At 37.4% G+C, this 24,792-nt stretch overlaps 2 protein-coding genes across 2 annotated transcripts in view; both read right to left on the bottom strand.

Moving 5' to 3' along the window:
• Positions 1-2,570: 2,570 nt before the first annotated feature.
• Positions 2,571-5,046, bottom strand: LOC106493318 (fatty acid-binding protein, liver). The gene is made up of 6 exons (XM_067311536.1): positions 4,990-5,046; positions 4,809-4,846; positions 4,706-4,776; positions 3,602-3,774; positions 3,194-3,283; positions 2,571-2,621 (listed from the first exon to the last, which is right to left on the bottom strand). Exons 1-6 carry the CDS (start codon positions 5,044-5,046, stop codon positions 2,571-2,573), a joined length of 480 nt encoding a protein of 159 aa, XP_067167637.1.
• Positions 5,047-7,567: 2,521 nt separating this feature from the next.
• The window catches only part of MYOM3 (myomesin 3), a 28,694-nt gene continuing 11,469 nt past the window's right edge, over positions 7,568-24,792 (bottom strand). The window contains 22 exon segments of the mRNA XM_067311754.1: positions 7,568-8,370; positions 9,474-9,529; positions 9,625-9,647; positions 10,373-10,409; positions 11,053-11,216; positions 12,032-12,137; positions 12,790-12,828; positions 13,454-13,541; positions 14,562-14,672; positions 14,964-15,031; positions 15,756-15,815; positions 17,074-17,218; positions 18,907-19,043; positions 19,178-19,222; positions 19,710-19,819; positions 20,195-20,351; positions 21,349-21,463; positions 21,539-21,717; positions 22,197-22,323; positions 22,526-22,713; positions 23,403-23,524; positions 24,159-24,333. Of these exon segments, the coding sequence (XP_067167855.1) occupies positions 8,071-8,370; positions 9,474-9,529; positions 9,625-9,647; positions 10,373-10,409; positions 11,053-11,216; positions 12,032-12,137; positions 12,790-12,828; positions 13,454-13,541; positions 14,562-14,672; positions 14,964-15,031; positions 15,756-15,815; positions 17,074-17,218; positions 18,907-19,043; positions 19,178-19,222; positions 19,710-19,819; positions 20,195-20,351; positions 21,349-21,463; positions 21,539-21,717; positions 22,197-22,323; positions 22,526-22,713; positions 23,403-23,524; positions 24,159-24,333 (2,552 nt within the window). The 3' untranslated portion in view covers positions 7,568-8,070.

Genomic DNA, 24,792 nt, shown 5'->3' with positions numbered 1-24,792 from the left:
TGGTCTGTGTACAGGACCCTGCAGAAAAGAGATGGGGGTCCCTGACAATGTTTTATGCATTTGATATTCCCCTTTAACATTGTTTTGTTCTAAGCATGCTAGCAGCAGGTATTCTAGTTTGTAACCTTGTGCAATGTATACACAGTCAGATTCTGTACACACAAAAGAGTTGTCAAACGAACATGAAAATCAAGCCAGGGAAAGGAAGTTAGAGACTGAAATTATGGTCGAGCACACAATACAATGCAGCTTTAACAAAGCAGAAAAAACTCAGTCCTTAGGCATGCTGAAAAACAATGGAATCACCAAGGAATACAGTTTGGCAATGGGTAGAAATGTTTGCTGCCAGAATTACCCTTTCAGAGCCTTCAGAATTGGAAATGAACAGTTTTGAGCAAGACAGAAATGTTCCTGATTGCAAGATTGTAAATAATCTCCTGAAGTCCTTTGCAGAAAATTTCACTTGGTTTTGTGAAAGAGTGGATTCAGTACTGCTGTCCAAAGCTATAGCAATTGTCATCCAGAAATAACTGATTACCTAGAGCAGTAAGGTAAGGACCCCAATCTAATCAAAATCCTTCAGGTTTTGAAAGCTTGAAGTAAAGAAAGTATTTCCCCTAAATCTGAGATTTCCTGTGGCAAACAAATGTTGCAGTGGGATTGATAAGATTGGCTGAGTTGCTGGAAATACTAAATCACTGTGATTGTGAAGTAATGGGAATTATTTCTTTTAAGAATTTTTAGCTGTTTCAAATTAAAATGGTTTAACATCAATTTAGATTCCATACACGGATTAGTGTAGTTTTAGAATGTCTACAATCTCTATAACTTAATCCCCCTTTGTACAGCAGTTGTCTTGTATTGAGCCTGAACTCTGGTAAGGGGTTGAATAGGGAAGGAGTGAATTTGCAGGGCGGATGTGTCGAGTGGGCTGGGAATATTTGAGTAGACACTGGACCAAAGTAAGATTTTAATGTTTGTTTTAAAAGCAAACAAATATATAGAGATTTTGCTTTAACATCAATCCTATTTTATGTCATAATGTATCAAAAGCAAAGAATTGTTTTTTGCAAACTTAGAAGTGTTCAGTTATGTGTAATGGATGATTTCTGAGTTAAAGTAATATAGAAATGAACCTGGGAGTATATCATGTTTTGTATCTACAATTTATTGATACAGCATTTGGTTGTTGAAGACTTGCAGTGTTCTGTGAATTTACTGTTAGAAAACTACATTCTCTTTTGTAGTGTTTCATTGTGTAGTTAGCAGCAGTTACCCAGCAACTTTCAAACATTACTGTTTCAAGCTCCTAAATGGCTCCTTGCACTACTGAAGCCTTAAAACAGCTTTCTCTTTGAGGTCTGACCAGTGTCTTGATCCTGTGCTGTTGATCTTATTTCTGTGTAACTCACACTGAATTTAAAGTCTGCAAAAGGGTACTTAAAAGTAGAACTATGTAGGAAGCTAAATGAGCATAACAATATTTGCGTAGTTATGCCAGTAAAACTCCCCATCAGGACATTCTTATCTCAGAGTAGGAATATGCTTCCTTGATCGTGCTTACAGCATATTGCAAATGGTATTAGCTAAAACACAAAAAAACTCACAAACCACTCTTCTCCTGGCATAGGAAAGTCTAGACTTAGCACTCTCATTTGGAATAAAAGGTCCACATGAGGATTTTAAATAGCATAATCAGTCCAGCAACTTTTCTCACATAGCTCCTACACCCAAGATCAAATTCTAATAAACTTGCAGTGACATAAATAAGTATTAAATAGGACTGCTAATATAATGATAGGATCTAACCAGTAGTGACCAAAGAAATGGTTATCTGCTTGGATCCCATGCATTTTATACTTCAGCCTAGACAATGCACTAGAGACACATAATCTGAACATAAACATTCCAGTTGTACTTATGAGAACTGACAAGCAGATACTGGGAGTATGTTGTAAACTGGAAGAATGTTTAATTGCCTTTGGTCTTGTAATGCCTTGTTTTTGTTTAATTGTATTCTTCTGTACTTCATTTTAAGAGCAGTCATTCCTGTTACTATTTTGTAATTGTTTATGACTCTTAAAAATTCTTCATAGCTTTTAAAATATTTGTTACTATTCTTGTTACAGATACACTGTGCAGATCACCTATGCAAATGTTTAATTGCTTTTTGCTGGATAGGATATAGAGACAGGTTTTTAGTAGGACAGCAAACATTATTATTAGAACGAGGGCTAAAAGCTGATTGGGTTCACTAAGTATGTTAGGAAACAAGAAGCATATCAGCTTCTGTCCCCTCCCATTGATTATTATGATGAATCATAATTTTTTCAGATATGTCCAGCTTTAATTGTCTGGGAGGCAGACCTCCAGTCCTCTGAGTATGGAAGGGATCTGTAAATGTAATCAGGGAACGCGTGGTCTTATAATGGGAAGTGATTTGTATGTGATAGAGTAGAAATAATAATAATTTTCTGTACTATTCTTTCAGATAACAAAGATCACACCTGGTGGAAAATGCGCTTTATTTTAGGTATGTAAAAAATGTCTCAAAGAAAGTGGATCTGTCTTCAGACTCTCTTGCTTCTTCTGACAAGTGTTGCTCCACCAACAGTCAAACGCTGTAGATGACAAATATGCATAACTTGTTTTTCACTTAGGCTTTAGGAAATCTATTTGTAGCTAAGAAACTAGATGTGTCTGTAATTCATTTAAAAATCCATCTTACTCCACAAGAAAATACAATTGTAGTACTTGCCTACAAATATGTCTGTAACATTCATACTGAGGAAATGGTCTTTTACAAAACCAGTTCTGAAGAGTAAGAATCTAGATACTAAAATGCTGTCATCAACTGCATTTTATCACTCTGTATTAAGGAGTATTTTGAGTCATAGGCACTACAAGAAAGATATGTCCCAAACAGTAATGGGTTCTTTTGTGTGGTGTTTCGCCTACTTGATGTTAGAAAAGTAGTTTGAGATACTCAAAATGATCTCAAGAAGTTGTCCAAGATACATAACTTCAGTATAGTTAGCTGTGCTTCTTATAGTACTTTTTACCCAAGTGGACACTTTTTAGGAGTTTAATGCGGTTAACTCCCTAGAGAAAAGCTCTTTGTCAGTAAGGAACAACTTAAAACTAACTTCCCTCAGCATTTTCCTTAATGCACCACTGTTTTCCAAACACTTACCTCCACCATTTCGTTTCCTTTAACTTCTTGCTCGTGAGAGAAGCTTTCTGATTTGCACACAAGCTTTCCATTTACCATGTTCACAGTACACTGTTGAAGCAGATTAAAAATATATATATAAAAAATGGAGATTTTGAAAATCAGTTAAAATAAGTAGGTGACTACATAGTCAAATGTACAATAAATGCAGGTAATATGGAAACTTCATAATCACACCTGCTAACTTAAACTGAAGACCACAGCATTTTCATAAGAGTTTTAGCAAAACATTTCTGTCAGCTGAAATGATACAAATGCATGTGTACATACTATTTTTTGCTAATGGAAACAGTACAACAAATTTCACTCTTGCACTAAAACTAAAATATAAGGATGACTAGAAATGCACCTATTCCTGAAATATTTTACCTTTAGCTTTTTGCCATCCATAGTAGTAATGTCAGCCTCTTTTCCAAGTGTAAATGAGTTTGTTACAGATTGCTTGGGTGTTTTTGATGTCACAACAAAGTCATCTCCTTTTTGTTGTATTTCAATAGTAGGCTTAATATCTTTAGCGACTTTGATGAGGTCAGCTGGCAATGCTGTAAAAAGAGCAAAAAAGAACTTTTCTGTTATGAAGTAGTTTATTGATATGAAATACCAAATATTCTTCTCTGGCAAAGGTGCAAGAGCGATACAAACCAATACTAGAAAATAATGTCTGAGTTAAAAGACAAATTCTTCTTGGATTCCTCACTTCTCTACGGATGTACTGTTCCATTCCAACTCATCTATATAGATTTTTATACTATATTCATTATTCTTGTGTCAGAATATTTATTGTTTCTTTCAGTAATGTCTTACTCTATGTGGACATTTACAACTAATATCGTGTCTGTGCCACTCTGTGTCTCTTACCTCTTCCCAGGCAGATAGAAGATGGGGGTTATCTGTGTAGTCAAAGCTGCAACAGTGCAAGTGACCTCAAGCTACCTTATCAGTGTGTCTCTAGTGTGGTCTGAAAGGATCATCATTAGCAGTAAAGGTATCGGTTCAGACATTTTTATTAATGTAGACACCTGCTAAGTCATAACCACCAAGTTAATTTCTTAGAGATTACTAAACAGTTATCACATATATTTAATCACTAATGCTATAGAAAGTGCCTGCATTGCTTATAGAACATTGGGAAGTTTTACATGTCATTCACAACTTGCTTCTAGTTAAAAGTACTTAGAAAATTAGAGGTTAACCAAAACAGGTCAACTTCTGATACATGTCTTCTTTTATGAGGGAGTCAATCTTATGTTAAGACAGAGATCTTGGGTTTATCTGTAACCTTTCTACATTAATTTGTGCAATTTTCAGCTTCTTTTCATTTCTGAAATAGACTTAACAGACTTACCTGATAGGGGGTAGTTTGTCACACAAACAAAAGAAAAAAACGTTGAAATGCTGTAATAAAAGATGTTGTTGTGCAAGGTGTAATGTTACCATACAAGCAAATTATTTCAAAAGGAACAAGGCACTTACCGATAGCTTTCAGAAACTCTTCATAGTTCTCTTGAGCATAGACCTGCCAGGTTCCATTGAATGCCATTGTGGATGATATAATGCAGTGTGGGGATAGGGATGCTAGCAGGAAAGTGAGGGAGCTCCCTGCTCATTTAGATGCTATTTATGGTAAGGAAAAAGCCAGCCCAAATTGTGAGATGATCCACTAATTATTAACTGAAGTAACAATTATTAATCATCTATTTGTTCTTAATGATCATAACCTCTAGTTCATTCTGCTTTGTAGAAAGTGTTACCTTGGCCGAATGTTTTGGGATGTTCTGTTTATTGTGGGTCACTGGACTAGGGTTATGATTCATAATTGTAAAGTGTTGCATTGATTAATCTGTTTTCCTTTTGTTCACAACTCTTACATGTTCAATGTATTTTCTGTGCTTGGATAGAAATCTTCAGATAGAATGGTATAATTTACAGTAGATGCAAGTTAAGTACTAGGATAGGAGCTTCCTGATTATTACAGTGTTCTATACTGTGGGCACTTGGAACTTCAATGATGGGAATAAAATCCACAACTTTTTCTTCCAAAATTGAGGGCCTCCTATCACTTGAGGACAGGGAAAATCATATCCTAGTGGGACAGTCAGATATGACTTCATCCAGTAGATGTAAGTAGTGTGCATCTAAATCTATGCTAGTTTCAGGGGTTTTTATTCAATAATCACTTCATACACAGACAATTAAAGGTAAAATAAAAAACGGAACATTGCTTGGAGACTGAAATTAAAGAAATAAGCAGGATGCATTATTTTTGTTCTCACAGATTGCATGAAGAATTCCTCGCTCGTAATAACTAGTGAATATATTCCTTGCTGTCTGTGCAAGAATGACTGTTGACTTTGGAAGTCATTCATTAGATTATGTGTGCCTTGCAATGATATTGCTAAATTCAAATAAAGCCTGTATCCCTGGGGTAGCTGACCTTTATAAGTTAACTTTTATTTTCCATACTGGTCAGTAATTCTTCTATTTGAGTAGAACAATGCTGAACTTTTACTTACAAATTCACAACTATTTTTTAGTATGTAATTTCAAAGAAAATTCACACACAAAGAGCCAAATATTCCAAAGTGGAGGGAATGCTTAGGTCCAGATCTATCTCAGTTTTAGTTTTAATTAGCAGACAGGGACAGGACTCAGAGTTTAGAAAACTTGTGGTCTAATTCTGATTAATCAACCTCATCTTCGTTCCAAGAACACATTTCTCTTAAACATGCTATCATCTGTTTTGTTCTCTCAAAATCATATCAGAGAACCAGTTTATGACCAAATAATAATATTTCTTTATTAACAGAGACATAAATAAGTCTATCAGCCTCCTCCCGGCAACAGTCAGTCCTAGATAATTAACAGGAATGGGGTTGGAGGGTCAGTAAATAGCTTGCTTCTTGCTAACCCTGTACAATTGCTCATGAGTTTGGAAAATTCATGATTCTTGCAGGCTATCCATGTGTTAGCAAGCATAACTTTAATTTTCTCCAAAGTCTGGTCATGCACACATTCTAGTTTATGACTTTAAAAAAGTTTATTATTCCTATCAAAAAAAATTCACTAATTCAAAGATTTACTTAAAGATCTTCTAGTGATCTAGTGTCTTCTAAAGACCACTATTGCGGGTAGCTAAACATTACGCTAAAAGGCACACAAGAAGAAGTGCCTCTTGTCCACATATTCTTAAGACAGTATTCACAGAGTAGACAGTATTACAGAGTAGCTTTGGAGCTACTCTGTAATAGCAGTCTCACTGCTATCCCTGCCGCAGTCTGGAACAGAGATTACTTTTTCTTTATTAATGAAGGTTTTTGCTCCAGTTATCTTTCTCATTTTTTAAAAAGCAAAATGCCCAATTCTGTAATCTCGTTTACACAGAATAATACCTTGCTGCCTGAATAGCGGAGGTAAGGTTCTGATCATGAATAAGGCCGTATTTATGTGTGGGCTGCAACTCACATGACTCTCAAATGTAATGTTTACATTGCAGTTATTCCTAGGGCATGACTCATCTGTCTCAGTTTATACCATAGAATAATGTTAATGATGCCATCAGAAGGACCTGTTTTTCTTCGTTCACTATAAAATGAAACTAGAAAATTAGCTAAGGTCTCATTTTTTAATTGTAATGTTATTAAACTTAATAATATAAATTATATAAATATAGTTTAAGTAGTGTCTGAAATGCAATTACATTTGGTTAGATGATTGGCAGTCTTGTCCAGGTATGCTGTACTTATGTATGTAGACATTGGAACAGCGGAGTGTCCCAAATAACCAGGAAAAATGTAGTTGTTGTTAGGACAGTTTATTCTAGCTTGTAAAGCGAGATAAGATGTTGTTTTGCTGCATAAATGCAGTTAGCTGTATGGCTCTATAAAATCCCTTTTTTTACTTCTCACTGACATGGTTTTACTGACGGAAGCTGAGAGTGTAGTCGTGGCTTCAGAGCAGATGACAGGGCAAATTTTTTTCTACATGCAGGGTAGTTTAACATAACTAATAAATCTACAGATCTTTTTGCTTTTAAAGATAATAGGAGTCCAATGAATGGAAGGACCTAGCTCCATCTTTGTGGACTTTCACTCAATCCTCTTGTGTAAATGCATTACCGTGTATCAGTATATATAGAAGCTGAATGTGCTCCTCTCTAAAGAAAACCAAGACTTGAAAATGTTGCCACTTTGTTTTCCTCCCATAGCTATATGGGAGGAAAACATGGCCCTGATTCACTGTGATCCTTAGGAACATTCCTAACTTTCCACACATTGACAGGCCAACTGATTTCAAGATAGATATATACTTGACTACTGTGCTTTAGTGGTACCCAGGGTGTGAGTTTAATAATATGCACACAAGCATTTGTCAGCTACAAGATAATCATTAACACATGGGGTTTTAATACAAAAAAAATCCACAAAAAGCATGTTTCTTGTATACGTGAATCCTCTGGTATTTCCCATGCAGTACTATCGACTAGGAAATAGTTATTCTTTAAGGTGAATACAGATACATATGCGCACACGTGCGCACACGCACACATACACACAAACTACATATATATAAATAAGAATCTAGGGTATGAAAGTAGGATTCTTTTGTTAGGGTTTTGGAGGTTTTCCACAGATTTGTTTACAGATGTTTTGATGAGGATGCAGCGATTTTTTTTAAATCTTATTTAAGTTTGGCATGTTTTCCAGTGAAAGACATTGAGAATTATTTTGTACATATGAAATAAAAAGAGAGACATGAGCCTGATTTATAGGGCTGAGACATTCAAAGGAATCCAAAAGTGTTAAATTCCTTTTAAATTCAATTAGCTGTAGATGCCTAATTCATTTAGGCTGTTTTGGTATACTCCCACATGGGATTTACTCTGCTTCCACCCCTATTGGTATCTCTCCGTGCTTATAAACACTGATAGTAACCTGCCCTGTTTCAGAACCATATTTGTTCTTGACATAGATGCTGTATTTTCCTGTGTCTTCATTGCAGACTTTCTCAATGGTAATTGTGACGACTGGCCCCTTCACATCCATTTTATAACGATCTTTAAAGACAATAACCTTCTCATTTTTGAACCATGTGATTTCTGGGTAAGGATCTCCAGATATGCAGCAAGTTAAACACAGGGTCTGTTGTAAAACAGATAGTAGAGATAGATTATGAAGACATAAATGAGCAAAGAAATTCTGTCGATGTGAAATGAAGAAAAAGAAAAAACAGTATCAGTAAAAATCCATAAGGGTTGCTTATCCGTAACCTCTTTTGTTCTGATCAGACTTAGAACTGATTCACTGTGTAGTATTCATCAAGTAGCGTACATACTTTTTTCTCAGGTCTTTGTTTTATAAAATGAGTGATGATTCTTAAAAGGTAGCTACTATTTTAAAAGTTGGTACCTCACAACTAGATTGAATTTCATTGTCTAGTTTGTGGCTCTGAGCAAATAGTGGTCCTTGATTAAATTTAATTTCTCTCTTTTGCAGCTTCTGTGGGACTACAAAGCTCTTAGGTTAATGACTGTAGGTCACTTTCACAACCTGGGTAATAAAATGTCAGAACTGACAACAGGCACTTTAAACACTATGGAAATTCTTCTAGATTTTCAATTTCCAGAACTCTCCATCTCCTTCTCCTGATATACACCAGTGTCATCAGGATTAATGTGACTAAGTTCACTGGGCCTGACTCATATTTGTGCTACTGTCTTTTTACGTCTTTCTTACACTGTAAAGTGACACTAAAATAGGCATACAGTGAATTTGGAATTACTTTAGAGGCTTGTTATTCTACTGAGGACCAGTAAAGGTGATTTTGACTCAGAAGTGTAAGATGCAGGTTTATATGATAGGAAAATCAGGTCCGGTGCTTAAACTGCTTAGTCTAGTCTTGAAAATGAAATGGGAAGACAACAGAAAGGATCTGGCTGTGAAACAGACCTAGGAAACAGCAACACCTGCAACCTGTAAGAAAGAACTTTTGTGCCACAGAGAGCACATGTTTGTGCAGAAGCACATACGTGCTTGCAAGCACCATCAACAATGCTGGGGAGTGATACAAGCCCTGTGGAGATTATCACCTCTCGTCTTTGGCAGTTGCAGTAGCTCAGAAAGGCACAGCTGTGACCAAACTGCCTGGGAATGTACCGTAGGGGAAAAGAAGTAGTTCTCTCCCTGTCAGCCATTCTTCTGTGTCTGTGCCAAGGCCAATTGTATGAACAGTTACTCAATATTACCTTATCCTCCATGATGGTGGCAACATCTGGCAGACCTTGAACAACTCTGGCACGACCTGGGAATGAACAAACATGACCCCTTAATTGTACCTGTCAGTGTAACACTTGGCTTTGTTTTGCAGAAAAAAACATACAATACTAATTTACTTACACTTTTCTGCTATTGCTGCTTCTCTGAAAGTGAAGAAGAAATACAATTATCATGGTTTTACTTACTAGGTATGTATTCTCAGTGCTTTTGAAAGGAAGATTATTCTCTAACAGGTATAGATAACTGCACTTTTGAAGTTTAAAAAAAAAAGGATTCTTCATGCTTGAACTAGTTAATAGGGAAGGGTTTTCTTAGCCACTCTGTAGAACTAGAAGAAAATTTGTAGCGAAAAGTAATTTCTTAATCTCAGTAAATCTCACAGGAACAATGGAGATTCTCATATATCTGTTTAAAGCCTAATCTTCCAAATGATTCTGAGAGATGCTACTGATAGTTTGATCCTCTCAGAAAAGGGCTTGGGATGGCACTCCAACAATCGTATCAGAAGGACAGTCCTGAAAGCTGAAGTGCTCTGAACCAGCAGAAAAGGTAGAACCCAGAGAGAAGCGTTGGAGGCTTCCTCTCCGGCCCCCCAGGGTGTCTTGGGTCTGAAGGGGGGTGGCCACTGCGGCCAGTGAGACAGGGATTCCATTTCGTTCAGACAGACACGTAGCCTGACAGTTTGGTGCCTGAGCATTCACAATTAGTAAGCATGGAGGTTATTCTGGAATAAAGATATATTTGTTAACGATCCTCTCCGACCTTCTCTCTCCCCTGCCCGCCAGTCCATACTACTAAATGGCCACCAAAGAATATGACACCCAAAATGGATTAGCTTAGCCGTGAAAATATTTGGGCAGAAACTCACTTTAGCCTTCTGTGCTCTGCCATGGCATCTTCAAAGGCTGCAAGAACAAAAGGGTTTTTTAGAGAAAGGTGTTGTCTATTTCATTTGACTTGATAGATTTAATGTAATGCATTATTGTTGGAATTACAGATGTTTGTGCACATAACTACATATAATTAGCTGCATCATCTTAACAGTTTATCTGCCTTAAGGAAATATGTATCTATTTACTGCTGAAATACATGGGGCCTGATGCTCCCTTTCCAAAGGGAAGTCCTGAGGAGGAAAAAAGCCTTCTTTGAGCAGTCTGGAAAAGTTTTTGTGGACCTGAAGCCACATTCTCCTTTCCGAGATGCCACCTGCAAGCTCCATTGACCTATGGAGGAATCAGGACACGTCCCAGGAGCAGCAGCCTTCCACTCATGCTTCCCTCAGGAGTGCCTTATGCTATGGCAGCAAGGCTCCCGAAAGGCTTCCATCCTTTCTGCTGCTCACTCCTCTCTTCCTCTCCCTACATTTCCTTTGACAATTCTCGGTGCACTTTGCTATCCTTCTTGCCCCTATTTCATGGTCTGCTATCAAAGAACTGCAGCTCCATCTCAAATAAGGGAGAGAGGAGTCACTGCCTATGGTTTGAAGGAATCTTGGAAAGAGCAGAGGTATATCTCCTTCCTGTAACAGTATTGTTTAACTCAGCTCACCTTGCCCAGACAAGTCAGTTGATAGTTTGTGAGAGTCTTTCCCATCAAATAACTCCAGGGTATATTTTCCTTTATCTGCCTCTGTTGGGTTCAATATGTGAAGCCAGATCTGATTCACTGTACTCCCAGTTTTCAATCTGTCACGACTTTCTAGTCGTTTCTCCCTAAGTAAACAAATTATATCATTTCAATAATATTTAAGCAGAACTGCATAAATTAGAACACTAACTTTTCCTTTAGATCTGCTGATTAGAACAAGAGAATTGGAGTCAGGACTTCACTGCTAATTTCACTGACAGTTATATGCTCAGTCACTTTTGAAAATCTCACTAGGCACCTCTGTTCTTTTAGGCAGTTTGTCAAAGCTCTACAAACTCTACAAAAGAGCTCCTTGTTCTTATTTAGGAGAGTAGACAGAATTTAGACATTAAATATTTGTAAGGGTTTAGCTCTCAAGCATCATTAAAATTGGCCTCCTTGTATACGTCTTTAGGAAGTGTCTAATAAAATGGTGTTTCTGTATTTTACCAGGATGCTATGAAACTAAATTACCAGCGTTTGGAAAGAATTTTGTCATATTTGGGAATATTTGTTACTCAAAGTGGGGTAAAGCAATCAGAAGTGTAAAGTAATAGAATCAAAGAACTTAGAAACCAGCAGCTTCTTCTCCTGTCTGTAACCGAGGTGGTTGTAACTGAGCAGTCCCTCAAATGCATCATTATTATTCTAGTAAAGGTGACCACTTATAAATATTTGTGCAGTGCTAAGATAAAAATAACATAACTGCTTATTTTAGAAGCCCACACATGTTTCAGGATACGGAGAGAATTTTCAGCCCTTTCAGTTTTCAGCCCTTACTCAGCAAATCTCCCATTGCCTTTAAAAGCTTCAGGCTTAGGCCCAACGTGCTTAATCTCAGTGATAAACCATTACAAGCAGCAGCACACCAGTAGCCTTGCAAGTATCTTTTGGGACTTACTGGTGATACCAGGTTGTTTTCAGGTAGTCTGTGTAGTACTTCACGTCAGTGTAGATTTTGATGCCTTCTTCAGTAGGTTGAATTTTCAGAGGTGTAGCAGAAAGAGCTAATAGTATAATTAAAAGATTGGAATTGAGGAGGACAGCCAAGGAAGACTGTGTAATTTTACATATTATGCAAACAAAATCCCAAGCAACCTATTAACATTTCTGCCTGGAGAATGTGGCCAGCCGAAAGCTAGAGGGTATTCTACCTCTTGAAGGCCATAGATCTTTTACCCAGCAGCCTGTAAAGAAATGTCAGCGTCTCTTCTAGAGAGTGTTCAACACTAGCTCAGACGTTCCTGTTCCTAGCAATCTCCTCTAGACCATAGAAACTTGGATCTCTCTTTGCTTTGATGCTGGAATATGAAACTACACCTGTGCCTGAGCAGAAATAACAGTGCAAAACAAGAATTAAACTAACGTTTCCTTTCTCTTTTGAGGTGAAAGTAATCTCTCTTTCACAACCTCATGTAATGCTTTACTAATGCTTCTTTCTGTGCATACCCAGCTGTTTATTGACCACTCCCCTTGTCAGTTTGAGGGTGCTTCTAATTGCCAAAGGAATATTTAATCAGTACTATTGTGCTTGAGAGATTAAGGATTAACCTCTTGATCCAAACCCAGGGTCACTTCCAGAGCTGTTGCCCTGATCATGACACCTCATCTTCCTCCCCTTCTATTACTACTGTATCAGCTGATGAGAAAAAGACATACCACTGATCCGACACAGCTCCTTGAGAAGGTCTTCAAAAGCTGCAAAGACATAAAGATGGTTAAGTATCTATAATTACAGTATTTAGCAAATCACGTTTCAACTACCAACTTAATTTCATTATGTTTAGAATATATTATATATAGTAGTTATTCATTGTCTTCCTGTTGGGAAGCTTACAGGGTATGAAGTTCTTGCCAGTGACTGATTTATTTTTAGATGCTGGGCATTTCTTGCTATATTTAGATGAGCCTATCTTCCTTAACACTCAGTGTGTCCAACAGAGTGTGATAGAAAACAAATTTATGTACCAGGTTTAAATGATAGATTCCAGATGTCAGGGTAGTATTTAGTCTTGGAAAGCAGAATCTTTTGATTGCTGCTGAGTTGAAGTGACTGAAACATTACTGAACTTTTAACTCCAGTGCTTGACAGAATTTATATTGTGGTCATAACTGATCTAGTATATATATGCTATAGTAGATCAGGAAACTCTTTAAATCTGACCAGTGATTTTTTTATGCAGATTTTAATTCCTATGGATGCATGTAGATACTATGGTAATTAACAGTGTGGTAGAAAGTTAGCAAATTTGTTTCTAAATCCAAATTGAATCCCAGGCAGGGGTGGGAATGTGTAATATTGCCTGATACAAGATTCTCTTACCTCCTTTTGTGAGATCAAGTTGGGTGTAGTCCTCTCCTCGGCTGTCTGAAACAAGTGCTTTGTATTGGCCCTCATCTGCTTTGGTTATCTGGCAAAAATATACATACATATAAAATACTAAAAAAACCCAAACAAACAGAAATTTCACATATCATTAAAATAGGGCAGGATTTGGAGAAGGGGGAGAGCTGAGATTTTCTTTTCCCTCCCATGAATTTGGCTGGAGCGATCAGAAAGGAGGGCAAAAAAAGGCAATTTGCCCAAGAACCTTCCTTGAAAGGTTAGAGAGGGCCCTGATTCATTACAAGATGATGCGTTGTCATTTAGGGGGGTCACTATCTCAACTTTTGCCCTCTGTCGTCTTGTAGCACTGGGTGCTCTTACTGGTGTGAGGTACTGGTACTGCTGGGACTCAGTAATGACGAATCCCACTGCTGTGTAAATTTTCCTCCTGTTGCTTTGCCAATGTGCTTGACTTCCAGCCAGCAGTGTCCCTGCTGTTCCTCAGACTTGTGTCAGTGGAGACACACACCACATGTTTTTCTATTCATTTTTTAGAGGTGATCTGTCTATTTGAAATTAAGATGAAAAATCAAAACCAAACAAGATTTAAATTAGCCTTGCAGAGATGGCAATAAAGTTCTAACTGCACCATCAAGCTTCCTTATTTCACCTCTGTGCTCTCAGAGGAAAAGAGTTGCAGGTTTCTAAGACTACAAGGGACATTATATCAGCTTGTCTGGCCTTCTCTATGGGGCAGGACATACAGTTTCATTCAGTTACTTCTGTAGTGAGTTCAGTAGCTAACTTTTTTTTTTTTTTCGACTAAAGCTCCAGAATAGACAATCAATTTAATCTGAAAACCTGAAGAACCCTCACTTTCCTTTTTAGCCACTCTCAGAATATGTTAAAATGTTAATAGCCACTCACTGTTAAAAATTTTCTCATTTCTAATTCAGATCTATCTGGCTATAACTTCAGTTGGTTCTTGTTTTATGCTTTCTCTTGTGTTTGCCCAGTTTCTTTCATTTAGTGGGCACTACCCGAAACATACTTTGAATGTTAATAATAAGATCAACCCATATTTTTTGCATGTTTAAGTTTTCACCTTTTTAATCCGAAGAGTTCCTATCCCAGTTTGTTGATCAAACGCACCACCTGCTCGTGCTTTGTTATTGAAGAACCATTGAAAGCTGGTGTCCTTTTTCAGGTTCGTTGCCTGTTTGAAGTGAAGGTTTAGAAGTCAGGATCCCAAACACATTTTATTTCTGAATGCCTACATGTCCTTCTAATAAGGAACTTCACTTGCATTGGAGGATTGCCACAGAGTCTGGGAAATTTTCTTCTCTATTAAAATTTCTGTCCAAGATATTTTACCTCTTACCTTTCACTGGTTTGCAAATAACCATTTGAATGAGCATTGTTCACGCCATCCCTTAAAATTCACATCTAAAATACGATGATAAAGGGATGCAACTGTGCACAGTATGAATTGTATGGCTATAAGTACCTTGCAGGTAAGCAGTACTTCACAGTCCTCAGTAACCTTCCATTTCAAGTTTTCTATAAAATGTGGACCTATAAAAGAAAATAAATGTCTCTTGCTGTATATTCCCAAAGGTCTTACAAGTATTATGTATTCAAATGCCACCATCTAGTGGTGAATCCCAACAATGACCCCTCCAATAACTGTTTCAATCTAACTGAGTTTTGCATACAATAGGCACCACAGTTTTTGTCATAGGATTTTTATTGTCATTGTAATTTCCTAAAGTAATAGATCTTAACATTTGTTGAGGGGTCTTATCTTAAAATGTTAGTAATGCTGCCTAAACGTCCTTTGTTCAGTGAGTGTACTTTTTTATCCCTGTTAGAAGATAAGCTTGTCTTTCCAATTTTAATATTTTTCTTCTCTGAAAGGGCTGTTTAACAAACTTTCTTATTCATTACTGTGAGATGGGGGGGAAATGTAATGGTTCTTTTTAACATATTTGGAGAACCCTGTTTTCTACCAGGAAGGTGGGTGGATCTTAACTGCAGGGTATATTCAGGCTGGACAATTTTCAGAATTCAAGAACGTTCTTCATTACAGCACTGATTCAGAGGATACTTTGATTTGTAAGTCAGGAGAGCATCTTAAAATGAGAACTCTTATCCTAGTGCATTAATCAGTTTAAATAAGGCAGTTAAAAAAGGACAGTAAAGAAAACTGTTTAGAGCACTCAGTAAAATAGCTTTGCTCAGGTTTTGCCATCCAATTAGCAATAGTTCTGGTAAGTCATTAACCTTCAGATTATCATACCTTGCTTTTTCTTCCATTCTTTCTGTTTTGCATTAGCCTCTTCTGCAACTTTATCAAAACCTGCAAGAACAGCAATGGTCAAAGTCAATAAAAATACACTATTTCTTAGCGTAACCCAGTAGAGATTTCTGATCATGAAAGGTGTTATCATGAGAGCTGTGATATGTGTTTATAAGAAATCTCTGGTGCATCAGTTACCTCTGGTCCCTATTGAGAATCCTCGAACAGATTAGTACCCTCAATCTTTCATTGTACTGGTTGCTCAGTACCTAATATTTATTTTCATGATGTAAAATACATAGAAAAGTCTTTGAAGACCTGAGCATTATGCATTTAGGACATGAAACAGGAGTTTTAACTGTATAAAAATGCAGACTAGAAACCCTAATTTTAAAATGTTTCAAAGGTAAGAAACAGAGGAAGGCAAAGAGTGTAGAATTTACCTCACTTTTAGATAACTGTATGTAACTTCGGTTATCTCTATTTCCTTTATTGTCAGTGGAGAAAAATGGGCACTTTCAGAGCACAATTCATCTAACGTATTTTATACCCTGACCTTAGCATATGCTGAATCACTCTGTAAAGGTGCCTGTTTCTCTCCACTGACTGTAAAAAGAGGGAAGTAGCCATTGACATTTGGACAGACACATTCCATTCAAAGATTTTGGAAGCTTCAGAAGGTCATTTGAAATCACCAAACTGTTCACAAGAACTAAAAATGGAGGTAGATACTGTTTGGGGAAGTATATGAATGAGGATCTTGTTACTTTTTATTTAATGAAAAAACTTCTCTGTACTAGCACATACAAACCCCCTGTATGTTCCATGTTCAGCTTTTCTTTGTTGCTTGGACTTCTCCATAAGTGCAACTGACTGATTTCTTTATTGCATTTTGTTTAGTGCGGTTAACCAGCTGTTAAATACACTGAATTTTCAACCTGATACTATTCTAAGATAATTGTGTAGTACATGTCATACAGTTTACTGCCAATACACAGAGTTTACCATGGAAGAATAATATCTAAAACATTTGGAAAAAAATATTGATCATTCCCAAGGCTGTTTTGCTCTAGCAGACCATGTTTATCATCAGGGACCTTATCTGTAAGACCAAAAGCCTTGATTTGTGTTAAAGAGAAATTCAGATAGTTTCTTACATGATTCCTGGACTTTAAATATATGTGCTAAAATAAAGATTTGATCTCCTCTCTCCTGATGTGCCACTATAACTGTGGGAAATACTTTGGGACCTTAAGTGCCTAGGAGACTTTCCACTGAGTGTGGCAGTCTTTATATTTGATCCTGAATTTCCACTTACGTTCATCCACAAGGTCTAGGGTGAATTGATTTTTAGCTTTTCCATCTTGCAGCTGGGCTGTGTACATCCCTTTATCATCATCACAGAAATTCTGGATTATAAGTTCTACCAGACCTTTTTCTCTGACAAAGTTTATTTTATGTGTCTGTGTAAAACAAAACAAATACGATAAATTGAATAGTTTTTTTCACAGAGGAACTATTCCAAGGCCAGATCCTGGCACAGCATCTTTTACAACACTCAGACTTCAAATGATCCTTTTATATGTGTATCCTTATATATTTCCCTCACCTTACAGGTGTAGTGAAGCCAATGCGCTCTGATATAATCAGTGCTCCAGGAGTTGCCTCCAAGTCAATTTTGTTAAAGCGTATTTTTTCCAGTATAAATAAAAGTCTATTACATTTGTTTATGCACGTAAGTATAGTAGAATTGCTTAGAGCAGAACGCTTCTCTGGGAGAAAGTTTCAGTTAAAACCACATGATACAATAAATTCTTTCTTATTGTATGTTATAGATTTTTCAACCTACCAGAATCTGTATGAGTTTTAGTATAATGGACGTGTTGCACATAATTACTTATCTGTGGCACGTAATCACATATTTGGGCAATAACGAGTAATACTGCCATCCTTTGACATCATGCAAGCACTACTGAACCTTTTATACATACGCCCTGAAACCTGCCAACGCTTAAACATAAATACCATCATTATGCTTTACCGCCTTGTTTGCTCTAAGCAAATATTATCATTACAAAGAGCTTGAAAAATACTTTGTAATCATGCGTTACCGTGTCAGTCCTCCAGTGTAGAAAAGACAGTTCTTACAATAGGTAAAGCCTTCAATACATTTGCTACGCGTTGCTTAGACACCCCCCACCCCGAAGCATGGTAATAAAAGCTCTGAAATTCTTTGGATTAGTCCTATCCCTTCTATCTGTTCTCCTTGTTATCTTGGCGTTGCTATACTGCATTTAAATGACAGGTGAATGAATTAATTGCTGTTCGTTTCATTCTGAACTGTTCTCTACTCCAGTCCTATCATTCTAAATGCTTTGAAAATGATATAATATTAATTTGATGTGGGAAGACAAGGAAGAGGCTAGAAGATTTTTCTATACATATTAGAAGATAGGAGTACACTGTAACACTTGATGCAGTCTTATTTCCACTGACTCAAACTGAGAAATGAATCACTTTCATCTGCTCTTGGAAGTCATAAGATTTATCCATATTCAATTCAAAGAAATAGGGTGGAAACCTTGCAGCTTTGCTTGGTGTGGCAGAAGAAAAATATTCTGTCTCATTGTTAGAGATGGTATTTCTTTAGCATCCACTTAAATGACACCAGTTTATTCACCCAGGACAAAACTCTTTGTCCTGCACAGATGCATTTGTAATATTGGGTGAATTACACATGGCTGAGCCTTGTTATTGCAAAGTCCTCCTACAAAAGGGGAGTCTCTGCTGGGGCAGGATTGCCAGAGGCAGCCTGTCAGTGCTAACAGGAAAGCAGGGTGAGGAGTGGGCTTTCTTTAAGTGTTACTGCTGAAGTTTCTGCCAGCCAGAACACTTACGGATATTATACTCTCTTTAACTAATAGCTTCTGTGCTGCAGCCGTACTAGGACTGGACAACTTGAGAATCAGACAGTTATGTTTGGCTTCCTGTTTATGCATAGTGGGAAATCAAGCCCTAGAGTCTTCCAAAAACAGTCATCAAAATGTCTGATGGGAATTTGGAACATGGGGGATGTACCTATTTGGTCTATATCCCTGTTAAGCAGGGGAAAAGTAAGTCACACAAATGCCAGTATTTAAAAAGTACATACTGGGGTACTTGTGAGCTCCTTCCCATTGAAGATCAAATGCAGCTCTGCCTTTGGTGACAGCTTTTCAACCTCTAGCCACAGCCGCACTTCTCCTTTCTCGAGAACATCAATGTTCCATCCAGATATTAGCTTGATCACTGGAAAACAAGGAGAAGGGGGGCCCCAGGGGAATTCATATGCAAATCACACAGCTGAAGTCAGCCAGGGTTATGCCACGGTTCCTCTTTCAGAGTGTATCACAAATGTAGTTGCTTTTTACTGTTCAACTTACATGGATTCCTGATTTCATGGCTACGTTTCAGTAACTTGTCCAGATCTGAAATGCAAAGAATAACAATTCATTTAGATTAGTGTAACTAGGCCAAAAGAAACTCATTGTATCAATATGATTTAATATGTCAATGGATCTTTATTTATGTCAAAAAGTTGATAATAAGTACAAAACATTCCATAGCAGGAGGGACTAGAAGAGGTCGTGAAGATAATTCTTCATTATGTTTGAATAAAATGTTGGTAGTAACAAATCAAGAAACACATTAAGAAATTTTAAATCACTATGATATTGTATGTGTCTTAATTCCGAAATCTAAAGGAAAAATTACCTTTCAGGACCATGGAGTCTTTTCTGTAAAAGAAACTGCCCTTGGGCCTTCAAGGAATGGAAACATCTTTCTAAGGATACCACTATCATGAAGTGATATCAGTCACTTTCTATTCCTCTAGGAGGAGCTTTCCTTTAAACATTTAATATTATAAAATTATGGCACATCAAGGTTTTGTTCTTGTTAATTATTAATTTTTACCTTCTTGCGTTAATGTACAGCTGGCAGAGATATCATCATCTACATCCGTGACCTCCACTGAATATACACCCAGATCCTTTTCTGATGGGTCTTTCAGGATAAGCTTAGATCTTAGGAAGAAAATAAATCACATATAAGTGATGCTTTTTGTAAGAGAATACAATACACACTTGATACATTTGGAACATCAAATATAGCACTCATAGCCATTTATATGTGACACTGAGGAGCAGGGCCAAAACATTAGCCATATGATGGCTGAAGCTTCTCTTCTGTGACCAGAAGCCTGCACTGAATGCCCTGCTTCCTGGGCCCCAGAACTGAGAATCAGGGACAGAGAATTGTGAAACTTCCATAGTTTATTTGTATTTTAGCTGAATATTGAAAGGAGAGGAAAACATTTGGCTTGATGTTTTTCTCGGTGTTTCATGGGTTCTTTATTCCACAGTCCACAATAAATTTCTCAGTGTGCATTATCTACTCACTTATTGCCTTTCTCTTCAGTTCGAACTCTGTCAGAATCTGGTGGTCCTTCATAATCCTTTGACCAGATGAATTCAGAAGAATCATTCTTTTCAGGAGCTTCAAAAGCCATGTAAATGAAACCCTCCTCATCAACTCCAAGTTCGATTTCATTTGTACCTGTATGAGGGAAAAAAAAAGGCATTCCTTAATAAAACAGGGCAGTGCTTAGTTTCTGGATATCTGACTTAGCCTTTTACTTTGTATATGGAGAAACACAATAATGATGAGTAAATGCAGATGCAGAGAAACAGATGTTTTAAGAAAAGCCAGAGAGTACAGTTAGAGTAAATTCATTTGGGCAGTTTGATTTGCTTATCTTTGCTTTGACTGAAGATTTTTCTTGCTATGAAACATGTAAGTAATATTTACTTAAAGCAGCTTTTTACTGGAAACATCGTAGTATTTACAGACTCCTCATGTCAGGATAGGTCTTAGACACTCTCTTTTGTACCATTACTGTGGATATTATGATAAAGTATTCTTCTTCTAAAGCAAAGAGTCAAATTCACCCTTGGTGTAATTGCAGTGAAATCACCTCACATGAACTCATGACAAACCTAAATTCATCTCATTTCATCTTGCTAAGAAAGACTGAAAAATAATCATGTCTCATCTTCTGCTACAAATAGTACATATGTTCATATGCATCAGCTATAAGGCAACTTTTAAAATCTATTTCCCTCTCTTTTGTTTGTGCAGCTGCCATTCTGTTATACAAGCTTTTGTTGAAGCAAGAGGAGGAGGGTTAACTAATCAGTATGGAAGACAAATCAGCCAGAGGGTTGGACGCTTGCTAGAAAGGTAGGTTCTGTCTTCTGCTCCACAGAGATTTACTTACTAATGTTTTGCAGGTAGCATATATCCATTGTGTGTCTCAGGTTTCTATCTATAGTTTGGGAAAGTAGTACTGCCCTACCTAGCTAGGCTGTCGTGGGGATAAGTACTTTACAGATCATGTGGCATTTATGATAATGGAGATCAAAGAAGTACTTTGGACAGATTTTGGACAGACTCTTAATTCAAGCTAAAAGCTGTGCAACTGAATTGATATGAGTTGATATTTTTTACTGGGAGATGTTCAGCACGGACAATCTCATCACTCTTGCTTTCATACCGGGTTTGGTTTTTACCACCACTGGATCTGAAGGAAGAGAGGGAGGACCAATTCCAGCCTTGTTCAGTGCTCTTACTCGGAAAATAAGTGATTTCCCTGTCTCCAGGTCTGAAACCTGCAGGAAACAATGACAGGAATTAACACAGGCTAAATGAGAAGCAACATTTGGATACCAGGTGCATATACGAACCTTCATATGGGTGCTGGCTATGGACTGCTTATTTATTTGTTTCCATTCCTCTGACCCTTCTTCACACATGTCTACATAATACCCTGTAACCGGACCCGCTCCTGTGTACAGTGGTGCTTCCCAGTGTAGCATCAGGGATGTGTCTCTTACTTCAGTGACCTTCACATCGTAGGGAGGGCCTGTTCAGCAAAGGGTAGGCTGTCAAACATTAACATAAAAAATGCGACTAGGTGCCCTCCATTTGAGTTTCAGATTAGACGGCTGAGAGTTTTATGATAACAACTTAATAGCAGGTCCATGGTAATCCTTTCTATGGTAATTAAACAGTAGATGGTCTAGACAAAAAGCATTCATCAAGTGGTTTAATGTTGTTTCCTTTAGTGTAATATACAAAGATACTGAGATATTAGATTCAGATTCTTCATTCTCTGGAAATAAGGATATTATTAAAAATACCTGGATGCTCTATCTGTGAAATGTAGAAATAATACATCTGAACTTCTCTGGAAGTGTTTATATGTGTTTGTATGCTTGGACCCACTGTAACACCATTAACTCTCTGTAGTTTTCAGAAGTCCCTTAGATTCACAGAAGAGTAAGGAGATTAACTAATATACCTGGCAATATTTTTTGGCTGTTGTTTTTAAATCACACATACCTGGTTCTGGCATTGTCCATTCCTCACATTTGAACAAGTCACTAGGTTCAGATACTTTCCCAACACCAGCCATATTCACTGCACGAGCCCGGAATTCATACAGATGTCCTTCCTCGAGGTTGCTCACCTTTGAGTTCAGAAGCGCAAACAGGTTATTAGTGCAACCTTGCTTGATAGAACAGGTTTGCAATTGTAGTCATCAAGATATAGTCTTATGATGGTATGAAGAGAGTTCTAGAAGAGCTGAAAGGGGAAAAACAGCTCATCCCTTTTTATTGCTGATTCCCACTATGCCTAAAGAAGGATACTATTATATCTGAATTTAATACCTTGTAAACTCGTTGAGGAATTGGCTGAATATTGACTTCATGCCAGTCTAGTTCAGATGCATCATGCTGATCTAGGAAGTAACCCAGAATCTTTGTTCCTCCTTTGCGCTTTGGGGGTTTCCAGCAAATGGTCATGTCAGTCTTTCCGCAGTTTAGAAGAACAAACCCATGTGGTGCAGATGGACAAGCTGCACAGCAAAGTGAGAGAGAAAACAGGATATTGTTCAATACAGGTTTGAGATCTAGGGATCAGGAAAAGAGATGTAGGTACTGGATGAACTGAACTGAGAAAATCTCTGTGTTCATATCGGACATGATTCTATTTGTGTTAAGGCCCCTTAATACCGCTTTTGCAGTGTAGAAGTATTCTCAGCTGACCAGATTCTTATGCAGCTATCACAAGAAAAATCATGGACAGGTCTCAGGGCTTTTTTTGCATGTTGCTTTATGGTTTGTCTGGTAGAAGGAGTGAAAGCAGTGGGTTGATATAATGGAGAATATTGAAGGCTGGATATTGACTAATGTGGTTGGTAGTTTTTTCATAATTGTGTGTAATTGCTGATGGGGTTTGCACTGGAGAAAATCACAATGCTGATTTCAAGATACCGGGATAATACTGCACTTAAAATTGTCCCTTGTCCTAGTGCCAAATGAATACTGAAGATGTAACACACTGCTAATTCAAAATGCTAATTAACTATGTCCGCTGTTGACAAGTATAATTGATGACAGAAACTGCAGGGTACAAGAGAATCAGTTCCCCTTTGCACTGCTTAGCTGCTCAAAACTATTACCGCTGTGTCTAATAATAGCTATGCGTGATAGATACGTTTTTAAGGGATTTTTTTGTGTGTACATGTGAGCATGTGTTACTTACCAATAGCTGGCCTTACAACGATAGGATCTGTTTCTGGTGAGCTTTCGCTCAGTCCTGCCTCACCGACAGATTTCACGCAAAAGACGTACTCTTTTCCAGGCTGCAGCCCAGGAACAGTAAATCTAGGAGAGAAAATTAGTATGTTTATATTTGACTGTTCAAAGTGCAGGCAAACAGTCTTTTGAACAGAGAGCATATAATTTTTAATAAGGTATTGCTATTTACATTATTTGCCATTACAGATTAAAGTGCATTGTATCACAGAAAATGGTCACTAGTAAATCAGTCAGGAAGTGTAAATCAGACACTGAGAGGTGTCACACTGCTGGCTGGCACTACCAGTAGAATAAATGGGAATTTTTAATGGACTTTTTCTAGTTGACATTTAACCCTACAGCTAGAGAGGTTTTCTAAATCCTATTTGGGAGTGACACCAATTTACTCTACTGGAAAACAAGCAAAAAATTGGATGTGGTTCTACTAATGCCACAAGGCCTATCTACCTACTGCAGATTGACAGTATATGAAAATATACGCAGACTTTGCTATCAGTCTAGCTTTGGATATAAAAATGAGTCTGAGTATTTGAACCATATTTCATTCTAAAAGTAGGACATGGTGTTTGCATGTGTGCGTGCCTATGTGTGTGCAGAGAAGGAAGTTCTTCTTTTATCTGAAATATGACTCCAACCATTAGCAGAAGAATCCAAGTTGGCACCCTGTGTTCTGCCAATGGAGTATAATAGCTGAACTCACTTGTTACAAGTCACTGGCTTATTATTGACAGTTTGCCATTCTTCTGTCCCAGTCTCCCGACAATATATGTAATAGCCAAGAGGCTCCAGACCATCTTTTAACTTATCCCACTTCAAAACAACAGATGTCTTGGTGTCTCTGAAAGCTAAAACCTGAGATGGAGGTGGCAGAGTAGCTAAAAAAGAAAAAATACAGAGAAGATATGATATTTTCTATTTATAAATTCAAACTGTTTTTCATAATTGAGTTGAGTTGTTTGATTTATTCACCTTTTCCAGAGCATCACTTTCAAATTAGAGCAAAATGCCATGGACATTGTTCCAGTCTACAGCCTACGTGTATATGTGTTTGGGTTTGTCATACCTCATACACCTTTCCCATAGAAACCCATTGATTTCAGCAGAGTTACATCTGCTTATGCTTCTCTAAATCGGAGGAGAAAAGAACAGTTTGAATGAGCACTGGGGCAGCTGTAATGTGGGAAAATGTGAGAAAATATTTAAGGAACTAGTGCTCATCTCTCTGCATGCTGAAAACATGGGCATGAATCTTTCTTTGCATCTCTTACTCTAGTCAGCTTAGCCATGAGAAGAAAACAACAAACAACGAAGTCTGCTGTTTTGTCCAAAGCCCC

This window comes from Apteryx mantelli, chromosome 27 (genome assembly GCF_036417845.1).
Source record: "Apteryx mantelli isolate bAptMan1 chromosome 27, bAptMan1.hap1, whole genome shotgun sequence".
NCBI classification, from domain to species: Eukaryota; Metazoa; Chordata; class Aves; order Apterygiformes; family Apterygidae; genus Apteryx; species Apteryx mantelli.
The sequence above is the reverse complement of the archived record's forward strand: the minus strand, read 5'-3'. Positions and strand labels throughout refer to the sequence as shown.

Bases quoted from the DNA above. Each gene is read 5' to 3' on its own strand.
- LOC106493318 (XM_067311536.1), bottom strand. From the start codon at position 5,046: ATGAATCATAACCCTAGTCCAGTGACCCACAATAAACAGAACATCCCA. The intron at 4,777-4,808 runs GCATCCCTATCC...CATTATATCATC, and splicing joins GCTCCCTCACTTTCCTGCTA to CACAATGGCATTCAATGGAA. The intron at 3,775-4,705 runs GTAAGTGCCTTG...CTCTTTTTACAG, and splicing joins AGAGTTTCTGAAAGCTATCG to CATTGCCAGCTGACCTCATC.